This window comes from Tinamus guttatus, unplaced genomic scaffold, assembly GCF_059628265.1.
Source record: "Tinamus guttatus ecotype Peru unplaced genomic scaffold, ASM5962826v1 Tinamus_guttatus_pri_ptg000942l, whole genome shotgun sequence".
In the NCBI taxonomy this organism is placed as follows: domain Eukaryota; kingdom Metazoa; phylum Chordata; class Aves; order Tinamiformes; family Tinamidae; genus Tinamus; species Tinamus guttatus.
In genome coordinates, this window is record NW_028289476.1 from 1,095,856 (window position 1) to 1,121,779 (window position 25,924).

The window sequence follows — 25,924 nt, forward strand, 5'->3', positions numbered from 1 at the left end:
CGTCAGCCGGCGCTGGCGCGTGCTGAGGAAGTCTCCCCGGCCGCGCTCTGGGACAGCAGCCGTCTATAGGGTGCTTGTGAGCAGGCTGCCGTTCGGCGTCCCCGGCGCTGTTTGCTCTTCTGTGGCTGGGAGGGCAGGAAGGCAGCGCTGCGTCTCGCACACACCCGGGCAGTTTGCTCACAGGAAGGCTTCTTTCTCTTCTCTTGCTTTGCATTAACATTTCAAGGTACGGGAACTTTTTAGGTATTTAGTGTTTTAGGGTCTTCCAGGCTGGCTATTAATGCTCCGCTTTGTGCTGGGGTGCAGGGAGCTGGAGGGGCTGAGCCTTTGCAGAAGCAGCTCTCAATGTTCCTGTGAAGGGAACCAAGCTTTCCTCGGAGACGTGTGGTGCAGAGCGTAAGAAGACTTAAAGCCCCTGGCTAGCGGGGACAGGGCCGATTGGGCTGTGCTGCGGACGGGGCCGCACAACCCGAGAGCCGCTAATGGGAGCTCAGAGCAGCGCGTGTCCCCTCGGGGTGTTTGGGGCTCTCGGGGGTGCTCAGCGGGAGGAGGTGAACGGCTTGCTCTCATCCAGAGAGCTCCAGGCTCCGTGCGCAGTGTTGCGGGGATCCGGGCAGGGACATCTCCCTCCGGAGGCTCCTTTGGAAGTGGAAGGTGAAGCGGGAGGAGCAGGCCTGCTTGGACAAAGGCCATCTCGAGGCTCCCGTTGCTCCCGTGCGTGACCTCTGCAGCAAGCGTGGGCCCTCGAGTCGAGGATCCCTCGTGCCCGAGCAAGGCGCTCGCTCTGGCCTTCCTCCGGTGGGAGAGGAGAGCGTCCCGTCTTTGCGGCCTCCCTGCAGGCTCCAGGCTCTGGCCACAGGAACGAGAGCGACCAGCCCTGCAGGTGCCTGTTGTGGTTTTTTTCTGGGCGAGAGACCAACTGCTTCATCCTTGAGGCCACTGAGGCAGCCAGACTTTCTGGGCGAGCAGGAGGTCCAATTTGGCGCCGGTCCCGCACCAGCAGCAGCAGGAAGCGCCGGTAATGAGAGTTCAGCCTGGCAGGGCTGCGGGCCAAGAGAGACATCTCGGGTTTTGGAAGCTGCGATCGCAAAACGCAGCGTGGGGCGGTTCGAGAAGCCGTCCATTTTCTGAGCATCGTGTCCTGGTGCCACCAAGGCTTTGCTCGTTGCCTGGTGCTTCTCCTCCCGGGGGAAGCTGTTCTACACGCGGTGCCCCGGCGGCACCGCTCGCCTCTGGCAGCCCCACGGAGCGGGTCACCCGAGCGGTGCCGTCAGGAATGCCATCTCTTCGGGAGATGTGGGAGATGGGAAGAAAATCCCTTCCGCTTAGGAGGGAGTTTAATCGCAGCTTGGCAGAAGAATTGAAGGAAACCTGAGGAATGTTCTGCCAGCTGCGCATCAGACCGAGTCCGTGGCCACGGGGAAGGTCGCAGCAGTGCTGGGCCAGGGCTCGCGAGCGCGGCGGCTGCTGGCCTGTGTCTCCTGTGTGCAGCCTCCTGCCCGCGCGCTCCGTGCACAATGAGCAGGCAAATCCGCCTTCCTGCAGGAGCTGGAAAGGAGGCAGATCCCACCGGGAACGTTGCTGAAAGTCAAGCCGCGGGCAGCGGCGCTCGGGAGGGGAGCGCTCCTTGGTTTGCAGTGCCGTTTTGGGCAGCCCTGCAGGCTCGGGCCCCGCAGGGCACGGCTGGCGCTCCTCACGAGCTCGGTGACAGCGCCGGCAAAGGCTTCTTGGGAGCGGGAAGTCCCGGGGCGACATTCGGAGCGTTCCTGAAGAGCCGACGGGCGTGGAAGGAGCAGCACGTTCTGCGGATCGCGGGGCGGGTGACGGGTGTCCCTCGGCGCGGGAGGCGCTCGCGTCGCCGCGCTGCTGTAATCTCACCCCAAAACCTTGTTCAGAGCAGCTTGACGTTTCCCAGGGCATCTTTTCACCTGAGCGCCTCATTTGTTTTTGGCTCTGTCGCGACTCTCTTTGTAAAATTGTGTTTTGGAAAGTGTGATTAAAAATCCATGGGGTGGTGGGATGTGCTTGACCGTTCAGGGGAAGGAGGCCTGCACAAGCATTTTTCTGGATGCATCTCCCCCCGGATGGGTAACCCAAACCCCTTTTATTTTCCGATTCCACGCCAGGTGAGCCTGTGATTGCGGTACGAGCGCGAGCTTGGTGCAGCTGAGCCCAAACTCCCAAACGCAAACTGCATCCGCAGATTGCGTGTGTTTGGAAAGGACTTTCCAAGGCTGCCTTTGGGCCTTTTGCTTTATTGATATTCCAGCATCTGGACCATTTTCCTTCGTACACTTACGTCCATGCAAGGTTAAGGGAGTGAGAACCGTTCTGAGAAAGCTGCCAAAAATAACCTTTGCTTAAGGCTGAGTGCAACTCTGGATACTTTCTCTTGGAAAACGTTTTGGAGGTGACTGAATCCTTTCAAGGAGGTGTCTGAGCGTCCGTGGTCGGGTTGATGGAAATGGTCTGGAAGCTGCTAGCAGACGCATCCATCTCGCTCCACAGCTTGCTCTTGCTGCTCCAAGATAACACCCGACCCTGTGACGAGCCGAAGGAGCCAGTCCAATAGCTGGCATGTGTCGGGGAGACGATACTGGCAGCGCCAGGCGCGTGACCTTTACGGTGCTGGATGAGGAGCCGGTGAAGGAGGAGGTTGAGGCCGAGTTGCATTTGCTTCTCGGTACCTGGGACACACAGATAAGCTGAGCGCAGCAGCCTTAACTCTGCTCCTCCAGTCGCATTCCTTAGGGCAGGATTTTCGCTGGAATCACACGTCCATGCGCTGTGACTTTGATAACTCGCGCACGCTGAAAAGGAGCCGCGCTTCTTCCCCGGGGAGACGCGGAGCTGCACGGGGCGCGTGTTCTCCTCGGAGGTCGGGTGGCCACGAAGCCAATACGTTTTTAATGCCATACGCTTTGCGGGGGCAGAGGTAGAGTGGCCGAATGAAGCTCAACGCTCTTCTGACCCCAGCGGGCTTCGTTTCTGGCTTTTGTGCTGTTGTTCCATCATCCGACGGGAGCCGTGTTTGCTGCACTGGGGCCAGGCAGCGCTCGCTGGAGGAGCTCCCGGCGTTCCTGTGTACAGGGGCCGGGAGCGGCTGCGCGGGTCCCGGGCTCTCGAGGCGGCCAGGAGAAACGTGGGGCCGGATGGGGAGCTTGGGCCCGCCGAGCTGCTCGCAGGCCCTCCGGCCGCCCTGTGCCGCGGGGGGTCGCAGGGAGCCGCGGCTTGATCCGGGCTGAGCGTTGGCAGGAGCTGACGGCTCCGTGCGGGAGCGCGGCCGCAACGCTGCTCTGACGGGGGTTCATTGCCTTTGGCAGGCGCCGCTGGAGTGGAGCTTCTGCAGGCTCCGCGTTCCCCATGGGCTCCTGGTGGAGCCTTTTGCTTTTCTGGAGTGAAATTCAAACCTAGGGCTAGTGTTGCTCATTAATTTCTTTTCTTTTTTCCTTCATCTTCTCTTTTGAAAGGTTTACAAACACAGTATTGCGGGTCTCGAAGCTTCCTCTTGGTTCCCGTCGCTGCTCCGTGTTGGGAGGGCGGCGCCGGGCGCGTCTCGGAGCGAAGCCGGTCGCTTGGTGCGGCGGCGCCTGCCCTCCTGGCTCTGACCGCCTCGTGCGAGCTGCTCTTCCCTCCTCCTAGCCCTGCGGGAGGAGTGAACTCCAAGGAGCTAAATCGGATCCCATCTTTGGCCTCCGCAGCAGCAGAGCCCTTCGGACGGGTTGATTTGGCGGCGCTGCTGGTGCTTGGGTTGATGCAACGCGACGCCGTAGCGGGGAGGAGCCGGCTGGGGGTTCAGCTGGGCAGCGGGCAGATCTGCCTCCATCCTCCAGCGCTGCACAAGGGATCGGCCTCCTCCTTCCCATGCCCCGGGATTCCAAAGCCGCCCCCGGGCTTGCCCGGTGCCCTGCTCGCTTGCCGTGCTGGTGTCAGGGCTTTGGGCAGCCACACGGGGGCCTGCATCAGGGCAGTGATGCAGTTCAAAGCCGCATCTAGCAAAACCAAGCAAAACAGCAGGTTCGAACCCAAGCAGGTTCCCCGGGCTGCACAAACGCGCGTCCCGGCAAAGGAGGGATTTGGTGGGAAGGAGCTGCTCTGCGCGGATGGTGATGGGATGGTTCCTCCTGGAAGCGGTGCTGGTCCACGGAAACATTCCAGGTGTGGCTTGGAGAACAAGTCCATGACTCCTGCGGGGGGATCCCGGCTGGCGACGCTTCCCGTTTTCTTCCTGGAAAGCTGGGCCGGCTCCTCTAAGGATGATTTGGGTTTCCGTGCTGCCACCGCGGGCGGAAAACCTCCTTTGCAGCCCCGGGTGCCTGCGCGGCGCCGCGGGTGCGGAGGGGAACGCCGGGCCGCCCGGGCCGGGGGCGCTGCCTGCAGTAATCCTGCGTAATCCTTTAATCTGTATCAACACTGATAGGTATTAAAGCAGCAGATAAGGTTCAGAGCAGGCTTGGAGCTCAGCGATATCCCCACCCTCTCCAGCTAAATCTCTGCTGATTGTGCTTTCTCTTAAGGGGACAGGGCTCGTTTGCTGAGCAGTCGGAACGGGTTGAGTGGGAGGATTAGTCGCTCCCAGCTGGAGCGCGCCCTTGCCGCCGGACTCCAGGCTTCCCAGACAAGGCCATCGATCCATCCACATATGTTCCCAAGCCCATCGTGCTGGCTGGGGACCAGTATCTTAATGCTTATTTAGAGCAAACCCATCCGGTTGCACCTTCCTCGGCGGGGAGCCGCTCTGGAGCAGGAGATGGAGGTGCCTCCTGCTGCGTCCTCTCTGCTGAGTGGTCCTGGATATCAGCCTGGTTTGGCTGGAGGTGCCTGGTGCGGCTGAGCTTTTGCTAGGGCACACGTGGAGCTTTCCTGCAGCTGGGCTGCGTTTCCCTCTCCACACTGCTCCTCCAGGCCATTCCCACGGCCGTGTCCTTCCCCAGCCCTCCGTCCTGATGCTTTTGAGGATCCTGCTGACGACCCAGTGCTGCAGTGCTCTTGCTCGCGCCATACGTGGGCATCTGCCACTTCGTGAGTGCTCCAGGCTGCGGTGTCCCTGTGCCTTCCTGGGAATGTGACACTTTAGAGCCGCCTGTCCCTAAGCTGCCACTCTATTTACTGGCCGACAAATGAAGGCTGGCAATGCCAGGTGGAAGAGCAGCTGGTTGAATTTACTGTCCAAAGCAGGCCCGGCCTCATGGTATTGCTGTCTTAAGGTCCTCCCCTTTGCCCTCTCCTCTTCTGGTTTCTCCCATGTGCATGGGATTGCTCCGAGTTCTCCACCAGTTCTCTCATCAGCAAAGCCATGGTTAATCCTTCCCTTAAATCCTTTAAGCTGTGAGCAAACAACCCCCCTTTTAAACTTGGAGCACGCAAGCTCTGTCGGGACGGAGCTTGGCTCACCAAGCCGAGGGTTTATTTTCATTCCTGGATCTTCAGCTTCCAGCCCCATCTTCTGCCAGCGCTGGAGCCGCTCCACGCCACCGCTGCAGGATCCGACGCGGTGGGTGGCTCTCTTGCGGCATGACCTGCAGTGAGAGATCCTGGGTGCAAAAATACGGGTTCCTAATTACCTAATGACAGCTTCTGTGGGTGCCCTCTTTGAAGCAGCAGGTGAAGGAGATTAAGAGCTGTCATTAGCTCCTCTGTGGCTGAGGCTGCAGCTCCATGAGGAGCCTCGTGCCCCCGCAGCGCCCGCTCCTGGGCGCGGGAGCAAGCGAGAGCTCCAAACCCTACAGAACACGTCAACTCCGCGCGGGTCTCGGCTGAAATCCCAGACCTCGTTGGGTTCTTCCACACCTTGGATCTTCTGGGGGCCTGATTGTTCCTTCAGAAATGCAGGTCATGCTCTTTTGGCCTGTATTTTTGTTGATGATTAGGTGTGTTCAGTTACTGCACGTTGTCTTTTTGAGGATCGCGGAACCATCCCCTTTTCAGCAGTGTCCTCTGAGGCCTTCTGCAGAGCTCAGGGGAGCAAAAATCAATGGCGGCCTCTGAAACTCCCTGCCTTCACGTCTTGAATTTCTCTTCCCTGTAACTTAGGCTCTCGCTCAAAGCCCTGGATGAAATAACCTGTGGAAGTGCTGAGCTTTGCACTGCGCTCGCTCTCCGGGGCCGCCGAAGGAGCCCCAGAAACCGCCTGCTCCCAAGGGGAGGAAAAGGCCTGGTTTTCCCAAGGGAATCTGCAAGGGCGCCTGGGGATTGCTCACTAAACAGGAGGGCGCCGGGCGCGAGGGCCGCGGAGCAGCAGGAGCCGAGGAGAAGAGACGAGAGAGACGCGGGGGCTGCCCCTTGGCAGCGCGGGGAAGAGGCGGCTCTTGGCGCGCAGCAGCGGCCGGGGGTCCCTCCCTGCCAGGGCTGTTCCCGGGCGCGCGGGAGGCTGCGCCCGCGGGCGTTACGTGTTCCAACGCGGGCCCGTGCGCTCGCTCGCCCACCGCGGGCGAGTAAGGGCTTGAGCAGGAGCTGCTCGCAGGTGCCATTTATTTATTTATTGCTTTCTCTTGCAAACAAGCTGGGTGATCTCGGCGCTCTGGCACCGCGGCCCGTGGCATCTGACGGGTAATGGGCCTGGCGCGCGGCCCGCGGGGGAGGCGAGGCTGCTGCCGGTCCGTGACCTGGAACGGCACGGATCCTTTATAAATCACCGCCTGCCGCTGCTCCCCTCGCTGCGGAGGGGCGGCGACGCGGGCGGCGCGCGGCTCCCGCCCCTGCCCGCGCTTCCTCGCCGCGGCGAGGCTGCCTCCTGCCGAGCCGGCCGCCCTGGCCCGGCCGGAACCGCGGCGGAGGAGGATTTGATGCCTGTTTTGCCCCAGCGAAGCTTTCATTTCTACTTGTTGCCTCGTGCTCACCTCAGGGCGCGCCCAGGGCCCCAGCCCGGCAGCGTCAAGCTGCCCAAGCTCCCGGTGCTTCTGCTGCGATGGGGACCCGACCCAAGGGACCGTGTCCCGGGAGCAGCCCGGCGCGGGAAGCGGGGTTGTTGGTGGACACCCAGAGCAGATCCTTTTTCCTCCTCTGTCAGAAATAGTGCAGTCGATGGCGTAAAACCTCCTGGCATCTTCAGGGATCTTCCTAGAGGCTTCCGTGGAGAGACCCCTCTGCTCTAAGGTGAACGTCACTTGCCAGCTGGATGTTTGGGCCAGATCCAACCCGGGTGCTTTGCAATACAGAGCAGATCATTCCCTTCCTCTCTAGCTCACCTACACTGGAAGTGCAGCTCGTTGTATTAAATCCAGCCAAATCCAGCCTGATGAGCACAGGAGAGCTTAGGATCCATCTCGGCACACAGAATGGCCTCCGCTTGCCTGGACGGATCACGGGAGCTGAATTTTTGAGGTGACTTGGGCTTTTCGCACACATTGCCGAGCAGCCAGAGAGGAATCGCTCGGCAGAGCAGGTGGCGCGTTGGGAACGTCGCCTCCCGGCGCTGCTGCGGGAGCAGAGGCGCTTGCAGCACCTTCCGTCTCGGGATGGCGCGGCTTGGGCTTCCCTGAGCGCCGCGGGCTTGGCGCGAGGCGGGAGCCATTTCGTGTTGCCGCTCGAGGAAGCAGCCGAAACCTTGGCCATCCTGGAGGGGAGCTGGTTGTGATGAAGAGGAGGCTCGAGCGAGAACATCACAAACCAGCTCGTGGACGATTCCTACGGATGTTCGGCTTCCCTCCAAGGCTGGCTTTTCCTGCTGGATCTGATGTGCATCCGCTCTTGGATTTTCCCTTCCTTTAAGGCTTTCACTCCGGCTGTTGGTGCTTAGGTATGTGCTCTTGTGGCTGCACAACGAGCCCATCTCCATGCCTGTCACAGCTGCTGGCGCTGCACTGGCCTGCTCCTCTTTGGCACCATCTGGAGTGAATTTTGGCAACGCGGCTGCTCTGGTTTCCAGATTCAGTTGGGGGAGCTGCTCTTGCTGGCATTGGGCCACCGTGCTTTGAAGAGCAGGATCTGCCAAGGTCGAGCTCTTCTGCCCAGCCTCGTGGCCTCCCGGCGGCTGCAGCCTGTGTGAAGGGCAGCGGGCACCGCCGGGGCTGGCAGCAGCTCTGCTGCGGGCGCCGCTGGCTTTGCAGGAATCGCTCTTCCTAAGCTGGGATGCCCAAAGCCACAGACCTGCTTTTGGGGTTTGCGGCCTGGAGAGCCGCAGCTCCCCCGTGCTGCGCCTGAGCCGGCAGCGAGGGACGTGCGAGGACAACTGAACGGAGCTCCCTGGGTTCGGCAGTGATCGCTGGCTCCTCGCCCTCACTGCGGAGGAGGTCTTGGGTCCTGCACCACTGTGGCCGTGGGTACTTCGGGCTGAAGGAGGTGGAGGCCGCTGGGAGCTGCAGAGCCAAAGACCTTCCCAGCTCCAGGTGCTGGCCTTGGCTCTGCTTTCCCTCTGCGTATCCCACTGGCAGGAGGTTTGGATTTTGGTCCTCGTTCATCCTCGGTGGCAGGTCTTGCCCCGTCTAGGGGCTTGCAACGGCTCGTGGTTCCGGGGAAGCGTGCGGGAGGCCTGGTGGCCCGTGCCCATGGCGAGGAGCCCTGCGGCTGCGGCCGCGTCAGGGCGCAGGGCACGAAGCGAGCGAGGCTGCCGCAGCCACAGCTGGGGCTGTAACTAGCACCGCTCTCCTTAGGGAAAGAGCAAATTGTTTCCCTTTGCTTGCTGCCTCCCTTCCTCACTCTCTCGGTGCCCTGGCCCTCCTCCTCTCCGCCGTTAATTGCTTAGCGATTGCTGATGCAATTAAAACAAGATGTGTCTGCAGCCTCCGCGCTCGCGGCCCTCCTCCGGGGCCCTCGCCTCGCCTGCTAGCGAGGGCCGAGCGCGCTCGGGGCGCTGGGAGCCGCTGCTGAGGAGGGAGCCTGGAGTCCCCGCTGCACTGCGCGATGCCCGCGGCGGGCGCCTGAGCCGGGAGCTGCCCCCGTGTTTGGGGGAAGGCAAGAGGTCGGGCAGGATGGATGCAGGGAGGGTAAGAGCCTTGTGCTGGGGTCGCTCTTAGGGCTGGCAGAAAGGCTGCGCCACGGGACCCTCTGTGTCTTGGGTTTAAGGTGCTGAGTAGCTTTGTGTAGCTCCGTTTCAGGAGCGCGAGGGATTTGCGCGGCTCGGAGCCTCGCTCGCGCCTCTCCTCCTCGTGCCTCTGCTCCCGTGCGGTTGAGCGGCGTCGGCACCCCTCATGGACAGCACCTCCTGTGGGGCTCGGCATCACTTGTGCCACAGCTAAAGCTGGGCACCCAGCAAGTCCCGGCCTCCTGCCTGCCGAAGGAGGACGAGCGACAGCCCTGTAGCACGGGGGACGCTGCTCCATAAGAGCAGGACCCCAGCTCTGTCATCTCCAAGGAAGGCGGCTGCAGAAGCTGCTGGCACCCAGGCCAGCAAGGGCTCTGGCAGCACAGATGATGTTTGCCCCTCTCTGTGGGGGAAGGGAGGTAGCTGGTACCTCAGAGAAAGTGTCACCTTTGCTGGCCTGCATCCCCGGCCCTCCGCTCGCTGCCCGACGTGGCATCGCCCGGCCGAACCGCCTGCGAGGCTGCCTTTCGCTCCCGACCTTCTCGTCTCTTCGTTTGCCGATTCTGGAGGTTGCTGCTGCTTCTGCAGCCCTGTCATTGGCCTTGGGGTGTCCTTTTGCTTTTTGCACCTTCTCTTTGGTGTGTTTCTCTGTGGTCACTACCTTGCATGCAGGTGTTTCTCTGGCCCCCTTCTCCATCATGGCCATCTTGGTAGCGGTGTTGCTCCATGTGAAGCGAGTCATTCCCTGGCTTTTGCCTTCACCCGGTCTAGCTGCTTTTCACCACGTTTTTGCTCTTTAATCCCTTTGGATCCCTCATGGCCCCTGCCCCTCTCCTGGGGGCCAGGCAGCTCTGCTGGGACTGTTTCATTTACCTCAATTCCCTCTACAGTCTCCAAAACAGGAGCGTGTCCTCGAGCTGGGATGCCTTGGAAGTTGCAGGTTATTGATATGAGGAGCTCCTTTTTGGTCAGAGCTGTGCTTCCAGCAGCTACGTGTGTTTTTGGAGCCCCCAAAATACATGGTATTTTTGATGAGATTGTCAAGAAGCACCTTGCCTGGCGGCATTGCCCTTGTGGGTCCCGTGTCCTTACTGGTCATTTGTGCGGTGGGACTCCAGCCCCGCAGCAAGCGCTCCACGTGCTGCCAGCGCTGCCCGTGGAGGTGGCACCGGCGCTGCGGGAGCAGTGACTTGGTGTGGGAGGGAGAGCAGGACATTCGTTGCTCATCACCTGCTGGGCAGCAAAGCGCCCCGGGTGGATGGGCACACTTGGAGCAGCTCTGCCTCCCCGCAGCGAGGGCCCTGGCGTCCTGGAGCTGCCGGCGATGCTCTGGGGAGCCTCGTCACTCCAGACCACGCTTTGTGGGACTTTCCTCGGGGAGAAACTCGTTCCTTTCCGTCAGGAGCGAGGTGCGAGCGGGTGGTATGGACAGACCCACCCACCAGGTTAGAGGCTTGGGCTCGTGTCTAGCTTAGAAATGAGCTGCTGACAGAGTGGTCCCCTTGAGACGGGAGCAGCTCTTCTTTGCCAAGAGAGTCCCTTGCGCCCAAGGAGCAACACTGTCCCTTTTGTAACGGGTCGTGACACCGATCCAGGACAGGCCCATGGCAGTGACGTTCTTCAGGGTTCCTCCACTGTCCTCCCTTGCCCGGTTGCCTTTTTCCTGCAAGGACCTGGGCTTGAGGAGGCTTGATGGATGTCTGTGCTCTCGAGTGCAGCGAGACAAGTAGTCAATTCTGTAATTACCCTGTTGCACGTCTGACTAAAGCCACAGAGACCACGGGGCAGAGGAAGCCAAAGCAGATGCAGCCAGATCCCTAGTTAGGAACTGAAAGCCCTGAAGTGCTCTGGCGTAGAGCTGCTGGGCTCCCAAGGGGGCCAGGAACGGCGCGGCGGAGGCTGCTTGGGGTCTGTACTGAGGTGTCTCCCTTACGGATGTGACCACGAGGACGGCGTGAGCAGCACGGGGTGCCTGGCTGTGCCCTCCAGGCTCGCGGCGCCGTCGCGGGGTTCAGCGGGCCCCGAGCCGCTCTCCCGGGCGCGCGGGACGGGAGCGATGCGCTCCAGCGCAGCCGCTGCTGCTTTGGTGCCAGCCGCGCGCTGCGCCCGGCGCCTGCTGGCACCCGCGCGGGCGCTTGGCCTCGGCCCGAGCGAGGCGGCGCGGGCTGGACGCAGCAGCCCTTTGCTGAGCAGCCTGGCAGAGACCTCAGGCAGCAGCAGCGTGCTTGGTCGTTTAGGGGTAAGCGAACGTTTGGCTTCATGCAGAAGCTCGGGGCTTTGGCTCCTTCTGGCGTGGTGACTTTCCAAGCGGGACAAAGCTTTTCCGCTCACTCCTCCGGGGCAGCCCGCACGGCCATCCCGCCTCGGCTCGGCGGGAGCGTCTGAGCTCAGTGCCGGATGTCCCGGCTCTGGTCCGTGTTCACTAGCAAATGCTGCTGCCCCAAGTACCACAGTGCCTCTGAGAAGAGCATCTTTGGTCTAAAGCGCCCGTCTGCTGTCCTTCCTCCTGACATTAGGATTGCTCTTAGTGAGAAGCAGAGGCAAATGTGCTTTGTTAATTGGAAGAATTGATTAAGTTTTAGGCATCAGGGGGATAAATTGGTGAAGATCTTGGTTGGCTTATGGTGAGCTATCTAGCAGTGACTCTACTGGGGTCTCTACTTTATTTTAGCATTAGTGGTTAAAAATCCTGGAGGGTTCTTGACCCTGGAGGTGGCCCGTTCCCCTTGCAGGTGACAGTGAGCTCCGATGGTGCTCTGGCTCGTGGCTCTGCTCCTGTAGGTAGCTTGTGTGTGTGTCAAGGAGATACAGAGGGGTTAGTTGAGCGCGAGAGCTCATGCCAGCCTTCCTTATTGCTTGGTGGTATCTGATATTCTCGTATTTTCATCTGATATTCTCTTTTTCACCACGAAGGCCAACAATTTCTCGTTAGTTTAAATGGCAGGACCCCAAGGTATTGCAGCACAGACTAAGAACCGCGAGGTTGGAGGGCCAAAACCTTCAGTGAGCTGGAAGAAGCTGCAGCTCTGCTGGGTGGTGTTGGGCCCTCCTCGTCGCCGTGCCCAGGCAGCGGCACGCCGCCGGCCTCCCGTGCTGCAGGGCGCTTGCTCCGGCTTCCAGATGGCAGCTCCGTTGCCTGCCAGCCTGGGGAAGCTGCCGAAGGGACCGCTCGGAGGTGTTTTTCCCTTTTTGCATCTGGTGCTCTCCAGGAAAGCATGGTCACGTACGAAAGAGTCCTGTGATTGGAACCACAAGGCTGCTGCCCTCTCACAGACGTGCCCGAGACACGTGGCCCGGCCGGGTTGGTGCCTGCAGGTGAGGCCATGGGTACCGTGGGTTATGGCTCTGCTCCAGCTCATTCCCACTTTTCCCCGTCGATCCCGTGCAGTCGTGGAGCTCCCCAGCCAGCACAAAACCCGCTGGGTGAGACCTTCTTCGTGGCTGGGCTTCTGCTCTTGGGGCCCAGATACAGCACCCGGGACGTCGGCTCACAGCGTGGGGCTCTAAAGCCCCCTTGTCTTTGATACGAGTGCATTTTTGGTGAGGGTTGTGGTGGAGAAACCTGACCCAGGATGAGCGCCTGGGCCCTGACTCGTTTGCTGGGCTCTGATTTGAGCTGCAAAGGGAAGAGGGGCGAGTTGGCTTCCTTCTCCAAGGCCGCCCTTCAAATCCACTTGACAAGCTCGTTCCTCGCAACTCCAACCTCTTGCCACTCAGCTCTACAAATTCCAAGGTGATCTGGCACCATCCTCCCTTCTAGCTGTGCAGCAGAGACAGCCAAGCTAGTGAGGACGCTCGGGCTGAGGATCTCCAAGCCAGAACCGTAGCGCTGGAGGCGAAGGAGAAACCAGGAGGAGGATGGAGTTGGAGCACCCCAAAGAGCTGAAGTCCTCAGTTGCCACCAGCCCCATGGGGTTCGGGTGCGGGGAGGACACACGTGCCTTGCGGGCACGTGCCACCTCGTAGGCAGGGGCACAGAGGTGGTTCTGGGGCGGCTCTGCTTGGTGATTTATATTAATGAAGCTGTGGAAATGCAGTCGGTGAGGTCTGTGCGTTGCCCTCGGCAGCTGAGGGGAACCCGAAGGCCAGCGCTGCGGGGGAGGCGGGCTGGGGTGAGCGCAGCGTGCACGGAGCCGAGTAGGGTTATTGAACAAAAACGAAAGAAAATGTTTGAAAAATGCAGAAAGCTGGGATTTGGAGAGTAGCAGGGGAGAGGAAGAGGTCCAAAAAACCCCGACGAAGATGCTGTCACCTCCCTAACGTGTGATTTCCATCTGCGGGCACCAGGCAGAGCCCCTTGCTGACCGGCGACGCTGGGAGCCTGTTCCCCGCTGCCCCCCGCGCGTCCCCCGGCCCCGGGCACCTTCCGCCCCGCGCGGCGGCCGCCCGCCCGGCCCCTGGCCTTGGCTGTCATGTGCTTTGGCTTATTCCTTGCTCGCTCTGCTCCTCTAATCTCCTCATCAGCCCATCAGACAGAGCTGGCTTTGTGACTAGCAACCCAGCGAATCTCTCCTGGCAACTCGAGCAAAACCTCCAAGGAGGAGCAGATAAGAGCCAAGCGGGCAGCTTCCTCGACACGCAGCCGGCAAGGGCCGGGACGTGCGGCTCATACCAAAAGAGCTCTTTAATATTGAAGAGATGGAAGGAAGACGTCTCCTCTTGCCTGGGGGATAAATAGATCTGAAACTCCTGCTACACTTTGTGCCACTTAGCGTGCCTGAAATGCATCTCGCTCGCCCCGAAATTGAGCCTCTTTCAGCGTCTGGAATGCGCGGCTGTGACACGGGTGTAAAACGCTCCTGGTTTTGCAGAGCATGGATGAAAGGTGTTGGGATGTCTCTGGATACAGCACCTGGCAAATGCATTTTCTCCTCTCCCACTGGCCAATGGAGGATCCATAGCCGTACGGAGCAATGGGAGATGATGCTCTGTAGTGTTCTTCAAATACGTGTGTCAAAACCAGTTGTTATCTCCCAGAGCAGTAAATTTGCTCCAGGATCTGCGCCCTGGTGACTCGGAGTGGTGAATTCTGTTTCACAGACACCTCATTTTGCTTCCCACCCCTTCCCCATGCGATTTTCCTAGCTCCAAGTGTTACGCGCACGCCTGGCTTCTTGCACCTCCTAGTCAGACGTCCTAGGGCCCTTAAACACCAAATGTTGCTTGTAGCCACGAGCTGGCGTTTCTTACAGGGGAGAGCTTCTTAGATGGCACCGCAGCTACTGCCCGCAGGGCGACTGAGGGGCTGGGTGACGGATGGATGTTCTTCTCTTACCTTCGTGACCTCGGGCCTGCAGTCTCCGTTGGAGCAGTGTTATTTCTGCACTGCGCGCCTCGGGGGCGGTGGCGTTTTCGGAGCCTGGCACGGTGGGCGTCTGAGGTGTCGGGAAGATTTGGGTGCTGCGGGGTCCGAGTAATGAGCGATGGCATCTGGCAGAGGGCTGCGGGGAGGAAGGAGTGCAAGGAAAGGATGGGGATTCCTCCCCGAGTGGCAGGCTGGACTGTTACCAAAGGTATTTCTGTAGTTGGAGAATACTTACGTGCTTAGGAACAGTTTCACTGCCAGGAAGTTGTGGCCATCTTCTTTCTTAAATGATGCCCGTTGAACCCATCCCTCCTTGCTGCCGCTCCTTGCCGCACACTGTGTAGTTCCTCTCCCCCCTTTTGGTGTTTTCATCCTTCACGCGCTTGTAGATTATGATCATGTCCCCACTTGGCTGCTGCTCAACCACATTATCCATATTTAGCTCTTTTAATCTTCTCTTCCAAATCAATCCCTTTGGCCTCCGTGTTTTTGTTCCTCTTCTCTGAACTTCCTCCAAGCCGTCTACGAGGTGCACAGGGCTGCCTCCCGAGAGCCGTCAGGGCAAAGCTATTAAACGTCCCTTCTCCCGCACTGCTCAGGCTGCTCTAGTCTTTCCAAACCCGCTCCTGTCCCTCTGCTTTCTTCCTCCGTTGCTCTCAGCTCTGCTGGTTTTGCCCCTCTCACCAGGTTGTATTTTGCACCTTAGCGGCCCCTTTCCTTCCTGCCCTCGGGTGGGTTCTGCTCCTGCCTGGTGCTGTTTAGCCAAGGCCAAACGGGGCTTGGGAGAGTGAGGAGAGGTGGGTGTCGATGCAGCGAGCAGAAGCTGTGCTTGGGTGTCCCCTGCAAGCCGGGTGGCTCCACGGGGCAGGCCCGGCTGGCCAGCCTGGGGACACTGCTCCGTGGCCCTGGGCCACCCGAGGGGCTCTCTGCGCAGAGGAGCCTCGAGGCCGTGGTGCCTGGAGCCCCAGGTGGGGCCGAGAGAGCGTCTTGGAGGGCTCTCCTTGCAGACCCTAGACGGAGCACGCTGGGTAAGATGTGATTTATCTCAGTACGCGGGTGCGCTCCAGCTCCACCTCTTCTCCTGCACAGTAGCTCCAGGAGTGACTGTCGTTACTCTGGGACCCGTTTGCAGCCTCTGGCCGTTGGGAGACCCCAGCCGATGCTGCAGTTGTGGCTGCTGTGAACGGTACGGAGGTTCACGTGCCGGCAGACGCTCCACAGCTTGTTTGAGGGGAACATCTGCAGGCCAAGCGTGTCTTCCTCAACCCCCACCTGCCTACACCTCTGGGGCTCTCTGCTGCAAACAGGGGAGCTTTTTGCCGTTGCTCTGGATGGCAAGAAGGGAGGTCCCTCGGGTGCGTGCCTGGCAAGCCACGAGGCCCCGCGCAGCCGTGCTCCCGTGCCGGACGGGGCAGGCCTGACCTGGCCTATTTCTGGTACAACTCTTGGGCTCATTCCCTCCTCTCTGCAGTTACCAGAGTTCACATGAATTATTTAGTGAATCCTGCGAGCTGCGTGGCTTCACGTTGACTTCTATCTACTGCGGCTTTCTGAGGATAAGGAGTTTGAATGACTAGAGGATCTCTGAAGGTCCCTTCCAACCTTAATGAGTGCATGAACGTGCCAGGCTTGGCGTCCGGATGGGCGCGGAGGATTTTCCGCTTCCTCTTCCTTGGAGCACAACCCATGGGAACTGCCCCCATCTGAGTGGGGCCCCTCTGGTTTGGAGGTGGGAAAATGAGGAGGAAAAGATGAACCAAAGTTGGAGCAGAGCTGGCGCCGCGCGGCTTCCTGAGTGCCAGCGTCTCGCACGTGCTCAGGCCTGGCCGCCTGCGTGGCTGCCTTGGGCTGCTGTCCCGAGCAGCTAACCCCCAGAAACATTGCTGGTCGGTCTTGGTCTCTCTCCATGTCTAAAGGGCCCCTTTGCAGCCTGCTCTGGGTTTTGGTTACCGATACTGCATGTTTGGAGGTGGGAGAGGAGTAGTGCCGGGTGGTTGCACAGGGACCGCTCAGCGGGGCAGAAACCTGGCGCCTCGGGCTGGCCAGCCTTGTGTTGGCACAGAAGCCTTTGCAGCGTGAGGAAATAAGGCTTTGACTTGCAGTTCAAGCTTAATAGCCTTCTCCTTAAAAACCGAGATTAACGGCTTCCTTCACAGCCCCCTGGGAGCTGCGGGATTAGCCACACTTAGCGCCTGAGCAGCTGATGTGCCTGAAAGGAGACGCCGACTCTGCAGCACGCTCCTAGGCCCTGCAGATGACAACGCTGCAGCGCGACCCTGCGTGGCCTTGGTGGCTGGCACCGGCGTCGGCGCGACGCTCCGGGCATCGCAGCTGGAGCGAGAGCTGCTGTTGTGGGTGCGGAGGCCGCGCTTGGCCCCGGGGACTTTGCCGGCTGTTCAGCCGTGCGGATGCTGTTTTTTTCATCCGATTGCCCCCGCCTGTTGTGCGGACATGAGGATTTGGATTTCAGGATTGTCTCTGGCTCGGCTGCTCACAACCTCTGGACCTTTGCTCCAGGTTTTATATAGCTGGCGGCTGGCGTGGTGCTTTTAAAGGCAGACGTGGCCGCCTCGCAACCTGGCAAGCGGTTCGTGAAAGGCCGCCTGGATTTATGTCCTCTTTCCGGGAGATGGATGCACCGGGGCGCTTGCAAGAGCGTGCACGTTAGTCCTGCACTGGTCAAAGAGCTGTAGCGCTCTCCCCATGCGGGCGCTGCTTGCGTTGGTGCCCGGGTTTCGCGTGTTCGGGGGTAGGAACGTGCCCACCTCACCGGCGCCGCGCTCGGGCCCTGCTGCGTCGCGGCGGGAGGAGAGCGGGGAACGCGCGTGGGAGTGCCTGGTGCGGAGCGGCCGGGAATGGCATCTGCCGGAGCCCGGCGGGGATGCACGCGGCGAGATGCGGGGACTGCAGGATCTCTTTTCTGCAAGAAGACTGAGCTCAGGGCTTAGGACCTTGCTTGGGGACCTGCCTTCTGAGGAACAGATACTGGTTTCCAGCCCAGGAAGGAGAGAGAGGGCGATCCCCAGGTCTCCAGGCTGCAGCGCTGGGTGAGAAGGTCTCTGAGAAAGGAGCCTGCTGTCTCGCAGAGGGAAAAGTCCTTTTGTTTTTGGCTTGAGTAGAGCCAAACACTTGCTCTGTTTGAGAAACCACCCACGCATGGGTGATGGTGGAAGATGGACACGGCTTTTGGTGTGGGTTTGCCACTGGGTTTCAGGAAGGGCCACAGGCGCTGTCATTCGGTGCCCGCGGCCGGGCTCTGTGCTTTCCGCCAGCTCCGGCCTCCCTCGCCCCGGACACGTCACTGTCCCTTGGCCACGCGGCCTCCTGTCCCCTTCCTGCCGCAGCCGTGGCCGTGTTAGAGCCCGCGGCTCCATCTTCGATTTCGAGGAAGGAGGGGAGGCTCCTGCAGCATCTCCACGGGAGCGCAGAGTTAGCGAACGGGGCCTGAGACCCAGACAACACGTCCTGGGTCAGCCTGTTGGACTGACTCTTGCTTCACGGAGATCCCAGCCTTGATTTCTTTCCCTTCCTGCTTCGCTCGCTTGTATTGACTGTCCCCTCCCGCCGCCGCCGTTTGCAACCTCTCACCTCCGGAGACACCTTCCTTTTCTAGAGCAGAGCCGATAGTCTTGGAAACGGTTGGAGCAGGTGCCTCGGTGCTGGCGCGTCTGTCGTGGATGCTATTCCTGGCTTTACTGAAGACGTGGCGATAGTGAGGCCGGGCCTCTGCGGCGTCTGCCTCCCTGGAGCTCAGGGGGCAGGAAGCAGCAAGATAAGAGCAGTGGCATTCAAGCCACTAGGGATCTTTCTGCCCGTCTCTCCGGTGAAGGACATGTGTAGACCTGGGGTTAGAACTGGCTTTTTGACTGTCGGGTTGTGTTAAGACAGCTCAGCCGGCTTGTTGGTCCGGAGAAGACCCGTGAATCAGCGGCGAGGCTGCCGCTGCGCGTAGGCTTTGGTGCCAACCACAAGTCCGCCCGGCTTCTCCAGCACGGGGCTCCTTAGGGATGTGCGCAGGCCCTGCTGGAACGCGGCTCTGAGCCGGGACCCCGGGGAGCTGCAACGGGAAACGGGAGCAGACAGGGATCCCTGGCGCGCTCATGGGGATGGATGGGAGGCTAACGCGGGAGCCGGCTCTGACCAGCCCGCAAGGCCGCAGCGGTTGCCAGCAGCTCCGGGGGGTCTGGGGTGGCTCCGCTGCCCTAGCTCGGGTCTGCCGCTCCGCATCTTGGAGCTCCGAGGATATTGGGGCCCTCCCGGCTGGGCCGTGCTCTGCCACGGGCTTCCCATATAACCCTCCCAAATCACTTGGCTTCCCGGCGCCTGCTGCCTCTTCCTGCCCTCATCCTGGATACAGGATGTCCTGGATGCGACATGAGGATCTGCAGAGCCCTCCAGGTGACGATGCGTGGGGCGAGGGGCGCCAAGGACGTGCCGCTCTTGCTGGAGCCCGAGCCCCACGAAGCCCCCGAGAAGCCGGTGCCGCGGAGGCCTGCTGGGAAGGGAGGTTTTCTCTCTCCGGTTTGTTTTTGGGGAGGCTGCGCGGCCCAGGTGGCGGAGCGGCTCCAAGCCATCTGGCTCTGCGCGCTCGCCGTCTCCCTTCGCAGCGCGGCGCGGGCGAGAGCTGGCGCCGGCGCCGCCTGCGCTTTACCTGCCAGCTCCCAAGGACAAGCTGCCTCGTGCTCGGAAGGAAATCCAGGCCGATGCTCCATCCCAGGAGAGGCTTTCCGTGCGCTTCAAGCCCTGGTTCCCATGCAGAGCTGTTTCTGCGATGCTGCTCTGGCGGTGGTGCTATGCAGCCCGGGCACCAAGCGCACAAGATCCTGGGCCTCGTTTTGCTCTCCGCAAGGGCACACCTTGTGGGCTCAGATTTGCCTCCAGAGAAACCCAGTGTCCTCCGTGCACACCGTAGCAGTAATCAGGATGTTGTTTTCGGACCTGGTTGGGTTTTGGTGCCGTCCTTCGGCAGCAGGTTCTGCAAACACGTTGCATTTTCAGCCGAGGTCATGAGAAGTCCGCGGAGGTTTTGAGATGGAAAGGATTGATTTTGCTTCATGTGAGCGGTGCGGGAGCGGCACGTCGAGCCGCGGGCGGCGTGGACAGGGTTTGGTGCTCGTGTTGTCCCCTCCAGCCGCCCGGCATATGGCAGCTCCGCGGTTGTGACCAGTGATTACTGTCTCCCCTGGCTTCCTGTTGCCTATCACTTTTTGAAGGACCTTCCTACCCTGGAAAGATGGGAAATGGTGGCGAGGAGCTTCTTCTCCTGGGGTAACGGTCTCCAGTACATTAGAGGTGCAGATGTGTTGCAGGGCAGTCGCGTTGGTGCATTAACGCGGGGCTGTGGTCGGTGCAGTCTCAGCCCTTGGACGTGCAGCCCGGATATATCTGCTGGCTGCTCTTTCCCAGTTTTGCTGTTTTTGGGGCATCCTTGGTGGCTCTTATGGTTCCGAAATGTGGCTTGAGACCTTCATGGAGCCCCACGCGGCTCCGCGATGGCCAAGCTGCGTTTGCACCCGCTGCTGTTTAACCTTAAAACCTTCTCCAGCGAAGGAAGAGAAACAAATTTGTCCTCTACGAAGGGGGATTTAGAGCCTGGAAACGCTAAAGCGATTTGTGTCGGAGCTGGAAGCCAGGCTGCCATGGGGCTGGGGATCTCAGAAAGCCGCTGCTTGAGGCTCCGAGCGGGACCCAACGGCTTCTCCGACGGCAGCGTCACCGGTGGCTGCATGTTTCGGCCCCGGGAATGGCCTGGCGGAGCAGCTGAGCCCCGTGCCGGAGGCTTTGCCCTTGTCCCGGCCTCCGGAGCCTGTTTTTGCTCTCGGGCTCCGGGCGAGTGAGCAGCCTTTGCGCTCACAGATGATAAATGAGGCTGCTGGGCCGCTCCGGCGCGGGGTGAAATATGAAATCCCATGAAGCCGCCTCGCTCGTTAGAGCCAGCGCGGCGAGCTGCTTGTTATGCGCCGCGGCGGAATGCAGATTACGGATGTGACCGAGCGATAATTAGCGGCGCTGGAGCTGTAATTAAACGCTCCTGCGCGGCGCTTGCTGCTGCAGAGGAGAAGGAGGCCGAGCGGTTTGCAAGCCCCGCAGGTGCCCTCGCTGTCCCCCCCGCCACGGCCCGGCCTCGCTGCCGGGCACGCGGCAGCCAGCTGTGCCGGGTGCCCCTCCAGATGTTTCCTGGCCCGCTGGGACTTGCCCTGGTGTTGGAAGTGGGTTGCCACCGAGGCCGAAGGGGAAAGCGTGCTCCGCAGGGCTCGCGTCCTTTCCCAAGCCTCTCCAAAGGCGCCTGGCGCTTCCAAAGGGTGTCTTTGGATCCCTGGGTTCCCCGGCCTCCTGGGATGGAGCCGAGGCGCGTTGCTGCCGTCCCCGCCATGTGCTGATGCCGCGGGACGGCCTGGCCGCCGCGCTGGGGCACGGGGCGCTCTCCGCATCCGCGCGCCTTTTGGGGGCTCCGGAGCGAGCCGCTCGTGCCGGTGGGAAGGTGGGCTGGGAGCGCGGCGGGAAGACGGAGCTGCGGAGCGGGAGGGTGCGCAGGAGCACGGGCTGCCGGCACGGCTGCACGGGCGAGCTTCCAACCTGGAAGCGGCCTTGGAGCCTTGGAAGGTGTTTGCACGCGAGCGAGAGCCAGCAGGTCATTGCGGCAGCCCTTGAGGACCACGATGCCCTCTTGGGGTGACGTTTTGGGGACGTCAGGAAATGTGGGCCCGTGATGAGGTTGGAAGTGGTCACGGGCTTGTGTCGGTGTCCCCGCTTGGTGACAGCTCGGAGGCCTCTGTGGCTCATGGCCGAGGCTTACAAGGTAGCTGGATGCTGTGGAGGGGCCTTCCCTGGCGGAGGCTGACGCGAGGTCAAGGCTGGCCGGTGCCTCCATGAGATTCCTCAGGCCGCTTCCGTTTTGAGGTTGCTCAGGTTCTTACCGAGATCCCAGCCCTTCCTGTGAGAGTGGAGGCCTGAGCCGAGGAGGAGCAACTAGCCCCAAAACAGGCGCGAGCCCCCTCTGGCAAACCAAGGCCACGGCTTGACCAGGGATGGGATGGCCATGGAGGAGAGGGCGGCTCCCACCTCGCACCTCCCCTTGGCCCTCCGCGGCGCTCGGCACGGCGCCGGGGCCGCGGCGCTGCCCTCCCGGAGCAGATCCTTTGCCCTCGCTGGCCTAGAGACGAGCGTCGCGGCCTGTGTCTCCACGTGGTTGTGCGGTAGATCCGGAGGAGGACCTTGGTTTTCACTGGCACCGCAGGGAGCTGCTCGTTTGTCCTGTCCTGCCAGTTGAGCAGGAGCCTCTAATTTTTCCTTTTCTAATGAGCTGTCAGGTCCAAAGTCATTGATTGCATTAACACCTGAGCGGTAGCCAAAAGGCGTCCTGGCCAGGCACAGCAACACCAGAGTAGTCCGTGAAGGAACCTGGCCCCAGACCCCTTCCCAGCGGAGCAGCGGCCTCCGCGGCAGGACGTGGTGTGTGATCCACGTACCGACCGGCGCTGCCGTTTTGGTGGCGCTGGGCACGACAGGGTGGAAACAGCCGGCCGGATCCCTGTCCTCTGCTCATGCGTGGGGCTTGAAGCACCTCCTAGCAAGCAGGCCAAAGGCAGTTCTGGCGCGGGAATTGAGAAGGTGGGAGCCCTGGGCTTGGGGTTCTCCAGAAGAGGAGTTGCCTCTTGGTACTTGCTCTGTGTTCCTCATGTTTCTGGCATGTTTCTCCTTCCCCACAGATGGAGTCTCCGGTCTCGACGCCCGCGGTGTTGCCCTTGCACCTCCTCGTCCCTGTGGTCAACAACGACATCTCGTCGCCCTGTGAGCAGATCATGGTACGCACCCGCTCCGTGGGAGTGAATACCTGTGATGTGGCCCTGGCCACCGAGCCGGAGTGTCTGGGCCCTTGCGAGCCTGGGACCAGCGTGAACCTGGAAGGCATCGTCTGGCAGGAGACGGAGGATGGTGAGTGCCCTCGGAGAGTTCCTTGGCCTGTTGGAGTTACAATAACCCCCTTCTTCCTCTTCCCCTGCCCTATTCCTTGCTGGCACGTCCCAGGCTTCCTCCCCGCCGCAGTCTGGGTGGTCGGGACAGAGTGGCTGTGTGGGAGCAGCTCCTAAGTTGGGTTTCTAAGCGTTAGAGCAAATGAAGTGAGCAGCCAAAACCCGCGTCAGCCCTGTGCGCTGTGCTAGCCCCTTGCCCAGGCAGTGGGTGAAAATCTAAACTGCCGTTTCTCTGCCTCAATGTGAGAGCTGCCTTGTTACTAGAGGTGCCAGAGAACAGCCCGTGCCAACCTGAACGGGAGCTTGACAGAGTTGACTTCATTTCTAGCTGGCAACCTGCAAGTCTGTCGCAAAAGTGCCCAAGCCCTGGGAGGCAGCAGCAATCTCCTGCCGGATAAATAACCCCAGCAGAGCTTTCAAAATAGGCTCGACAGGAGAGCAAGGCTCTGCTGCCAGGCCAATGGAACCTCTTTCCCCTGGAAGCCGTCTCATGTGCACGGGGTTTGGTTTGCTTTCCCGAGTCCCTCTCTTTGATGGGTTTTAGCTGCTGCTGGGGCTCTGCCAAATGCCGCGGGGATGAATGGGTGCTTCAGTGCACCACGGTTAGCGCAGGAACCCGGCCGGCCCTGCAGCCTCCGCGGGAGGCTGGAGCCTCGGGCTGGAGGCCTCGGGTGAACCCCTTTACCTGCATGTGCTTCCAGCTGCAGTCTGAAAGCAGAAATGGAGAGCAGAGGCACAAATGTGAGGAAGAGCAGAGGGACAGAGGCCAGCTGGTGGGACGCCTTGGATGGAGCAGCATGGAGCTCCTCGTGGACCTCTGCCTCTGCTCTTGCTCCGCCTGGCGCGCGGGCAATGAAGGTGCTGGCCTTAATCCCTGCTCCCTGTCAGTGCTCCTCTGGCTGCTCTAACAGTGACTGTCTTTGTTATCTTTGATGATGATTGAAGCTGAACTGAAACCTGCTTTTCCTGAAGCAGGCCAGCGCTGCTACCATTTAGCCACAGGCTGGTGGGGTAAAACCTGCCGTGGTGCCGGCACAGCTCACGCTGGAGCTGTGCCTGTGTTCTGTGGCCTCCCAGCCCAAGCTGGTGCTGTGTGTCCTCTTGGAACAGACGCGGTTGTCCGTGGGTGTGGAACGCTCCATTCCTGCTGGCCCCAAGTGCTGTGGGAAGATCGTGGGACCAAGCTCCTCTTTCCTCAGCGCTCTTGCAAACTGGTTTGAAAAATGCAGCTGGTGCAGGACCGAGTGGTGCAATGGCCCCGGGCGTGGAGATGAGCACTGGACTTGTTCCTGCTTGGAAGAGTGTCCTGACCTGAGATGTTTGGGAAGGGAGGAGTGCCCAGAGCACGCTGGCAGGGGCTGCCTGGACCAGCAGGTCCTTGCTAGCTGGAGATGGGCACCTCCAGCTTCCTCGTGCCCCTCTGCCTTCTCCGTTGTGCCTTCTACGCACAGTCGCACGTATGGGAAGATTCAGCGGAATCAAGATGCCAGGGAACTGTACGTGCTCCTGAGGCAGGAGGAAGCCACAACGCTGGAAAATTGCACTCAGGGGATTCCGCAGCTCTGAGCTCGGCTTGCTGGTAGGGACAAGGAAGCGCCGAGCAGCGCGCGGCGGCCGCGGACCCCGCGGGTGACACGGGGCAGGGAACGGCTCGTGCCGCCCTCCTGCCTCCCTGCGCCGTGCGCCAGGAGGGACCTTGGGTGAGACCCGCTGGCTCTGTCCCCCAGCCCATCTCGCGTGGTTTTAGGTCTCCACAAGCATCCGATCTCCTTAAAAACTGCCAGGTGCCTGCCGTGAGCTAGGGAGGCTGAGGCGCGGGCCAGCCAAGTGACTCGTCTGGAGCGGCACCCGGAGCAGCTGGAACTGCCGGCCCTTCCCAGGGTTTAGGCTGGTGCACGGAGCACCGGACGATCTCTTCTTTCCCGTGAACGTGTTTTTCTTCAGCTTGGTGTCCAGAAAAGCCCAGGGCCATGGAGTTTGAGACCTGTCGGGGGGTATTTGCACTGCTGGAGCTGGGGTGTTGCTGTTTTTATCTTAGATGGGTGTCAAGTAGGACACGAGAAATCCAGTCAGGAAAGGACAAGGATTGAAGCACGACTTCCAAGCCCCCTTCCCTCCACCGGTTTGCTTCCTCCTCTAACGGCAGCACTTGGTGTGTCTTTTTTCTCTCTCTCCTTCTTTTTCTTCCCCTCCTGGGCCTCGCCAGTCGGCACAGCTCTGCAGCCCGTCTGCCCGTCCTCCCGCGTTATCCCGCTCTTCCGCAGCGATCCGATCCGACCGTGCCTCGGAGGCATTCTGCGATTCCTGCAGCTCGGCTATTTTTAGTCCGCCGTAATTCAATGAACTTGTGCAAAGATCCTTCTCTGCCTGGCTCTGCCGGCTGCTGCTTGGTTCCTGCTGTCAGGAGCGATGGCTTTTACGGCGAGCCCGGCGCTGCTGTCACGCAGGATACAAATCCTGCCCTCTCCTTGGCTCCTTTGCAGCCTGCTGCAGCTGGCGGCTCCCGAAGCGGGAGCATCTTGTGGGCTCCGTTGTAGGAGGCTGCAAACTTGGCGGTGAAGCCGTCCCTCGTCCCCTGCCCGTCCCGTCGGGGCTGGCGGGGCAGGACGTGGCTGTGCTGGGGGAGCAGCCCGGACCTTGTGCGATGGCCAGGGACACGTGGGCAGCAGCAGCCATCTCCCCTGCCCGCAGAGCCAGGAGGGGATCACCATGGGGGAGAACCGCAGGGCTACGGGGAGGACGTGTCCACAAACGAAACGGGGGCTCTTTCAGCATGGATGAGCCTGTGCAACCTGCATCCCATCCCAAGGTCCAGGAAGCAGGTGCTAAAATGCCAGTGCTGCCTGGGTCTGTGTTTCTCCTGGGTTGACATTCCCTTTTTCTGGTGGATTGAGCAGCATTCCCCATCCTTTCCACCCGCCTCAGGGTCTCCAGCAGGTCCCCACGGTGCTGCCGCAGCCCCGGGACAGCCTCAGCGGAGCCGCCAGGAGCTTCAGCCTCTGTGGACGGCTCGGAAAGACCCTGGGCTGCAGGAGCAAGCGCTGCCTGGCCCAGTGCAGGAGCGGGGGCGTCCGAACAGGGATGTGCGCAGGGAGGGCTGGTTGCAGCCGCGTTCCTTTCCCGCTTTGCTCTGCGGTTTGTCCGGAGGCCTTTCCCCGTGGCGCTGCCCGTGAGCGGTGCCGGGCTCGCGGCAGACACGGCGGCATAGGAGGACGCTCCCGGCGCCAGCAGCCGGCGGGCGGAGGTGCAGAGTTGCCTTCGCCGCCAGTTCGTTCCCTGCTGCCCGCGCGCTCCTCCTTGGGCGCTCGCAGGCCTCTGTGTGTTCCCGACGCTTCAAACTCCTCTGGGCAGGGGCTTGTGCAGCAGCAGGGCAGGAGGCTGCCTGAGCAAAGCTCCCTCGGTGCAGCAAACGGCTCGGGGATCGTCCCCAAGGCTTCAAAGCTGGGCAGAAAGGTGTCTCCTAAAGGCTGCAAATGCTGCTGTGGCTTTGGAGAGGCGGGCCAGAGCTGCCCCTTCTGATACGGAGCTCCAAGGAGCCGGGATGCCCTGGCCCAAGGGCAGCGCCTCCCTTCGCGGCTGCAGGAACGCACAGAAAAGCTGGGGCGCGCGGCAGCCCCGCCAAGGCCCCTTGGGGCTGCAAGCCCCACACAGCTGCCGCGTGCTGCCCGCAGCGTCTCGTGCCGA

General features: G+C 61.1%; 1 protein-coding gene across 1 annotated transcript in view; it reads left to right on the forward strand.

The window, feature by feature from the left end:
- ZNF609 (zinc finger protein 609) overlaps window positions 1–25,924 on the forward strand; it is a 61,932-nt gene that overhangs the window by 22,532 nt on the left and 13,476 nt on the right. The window contains exon 3 of the mRNA XM_088538225.1: window positions 21,977–22,202. Coding sequence (XP_088394351.1) covers window positions 21,977–22,202 — 226 coding nt within the window. The remainder of the gene's footprint in view (window positions 1–21,976; window positions 22,203–25,924) is intronic.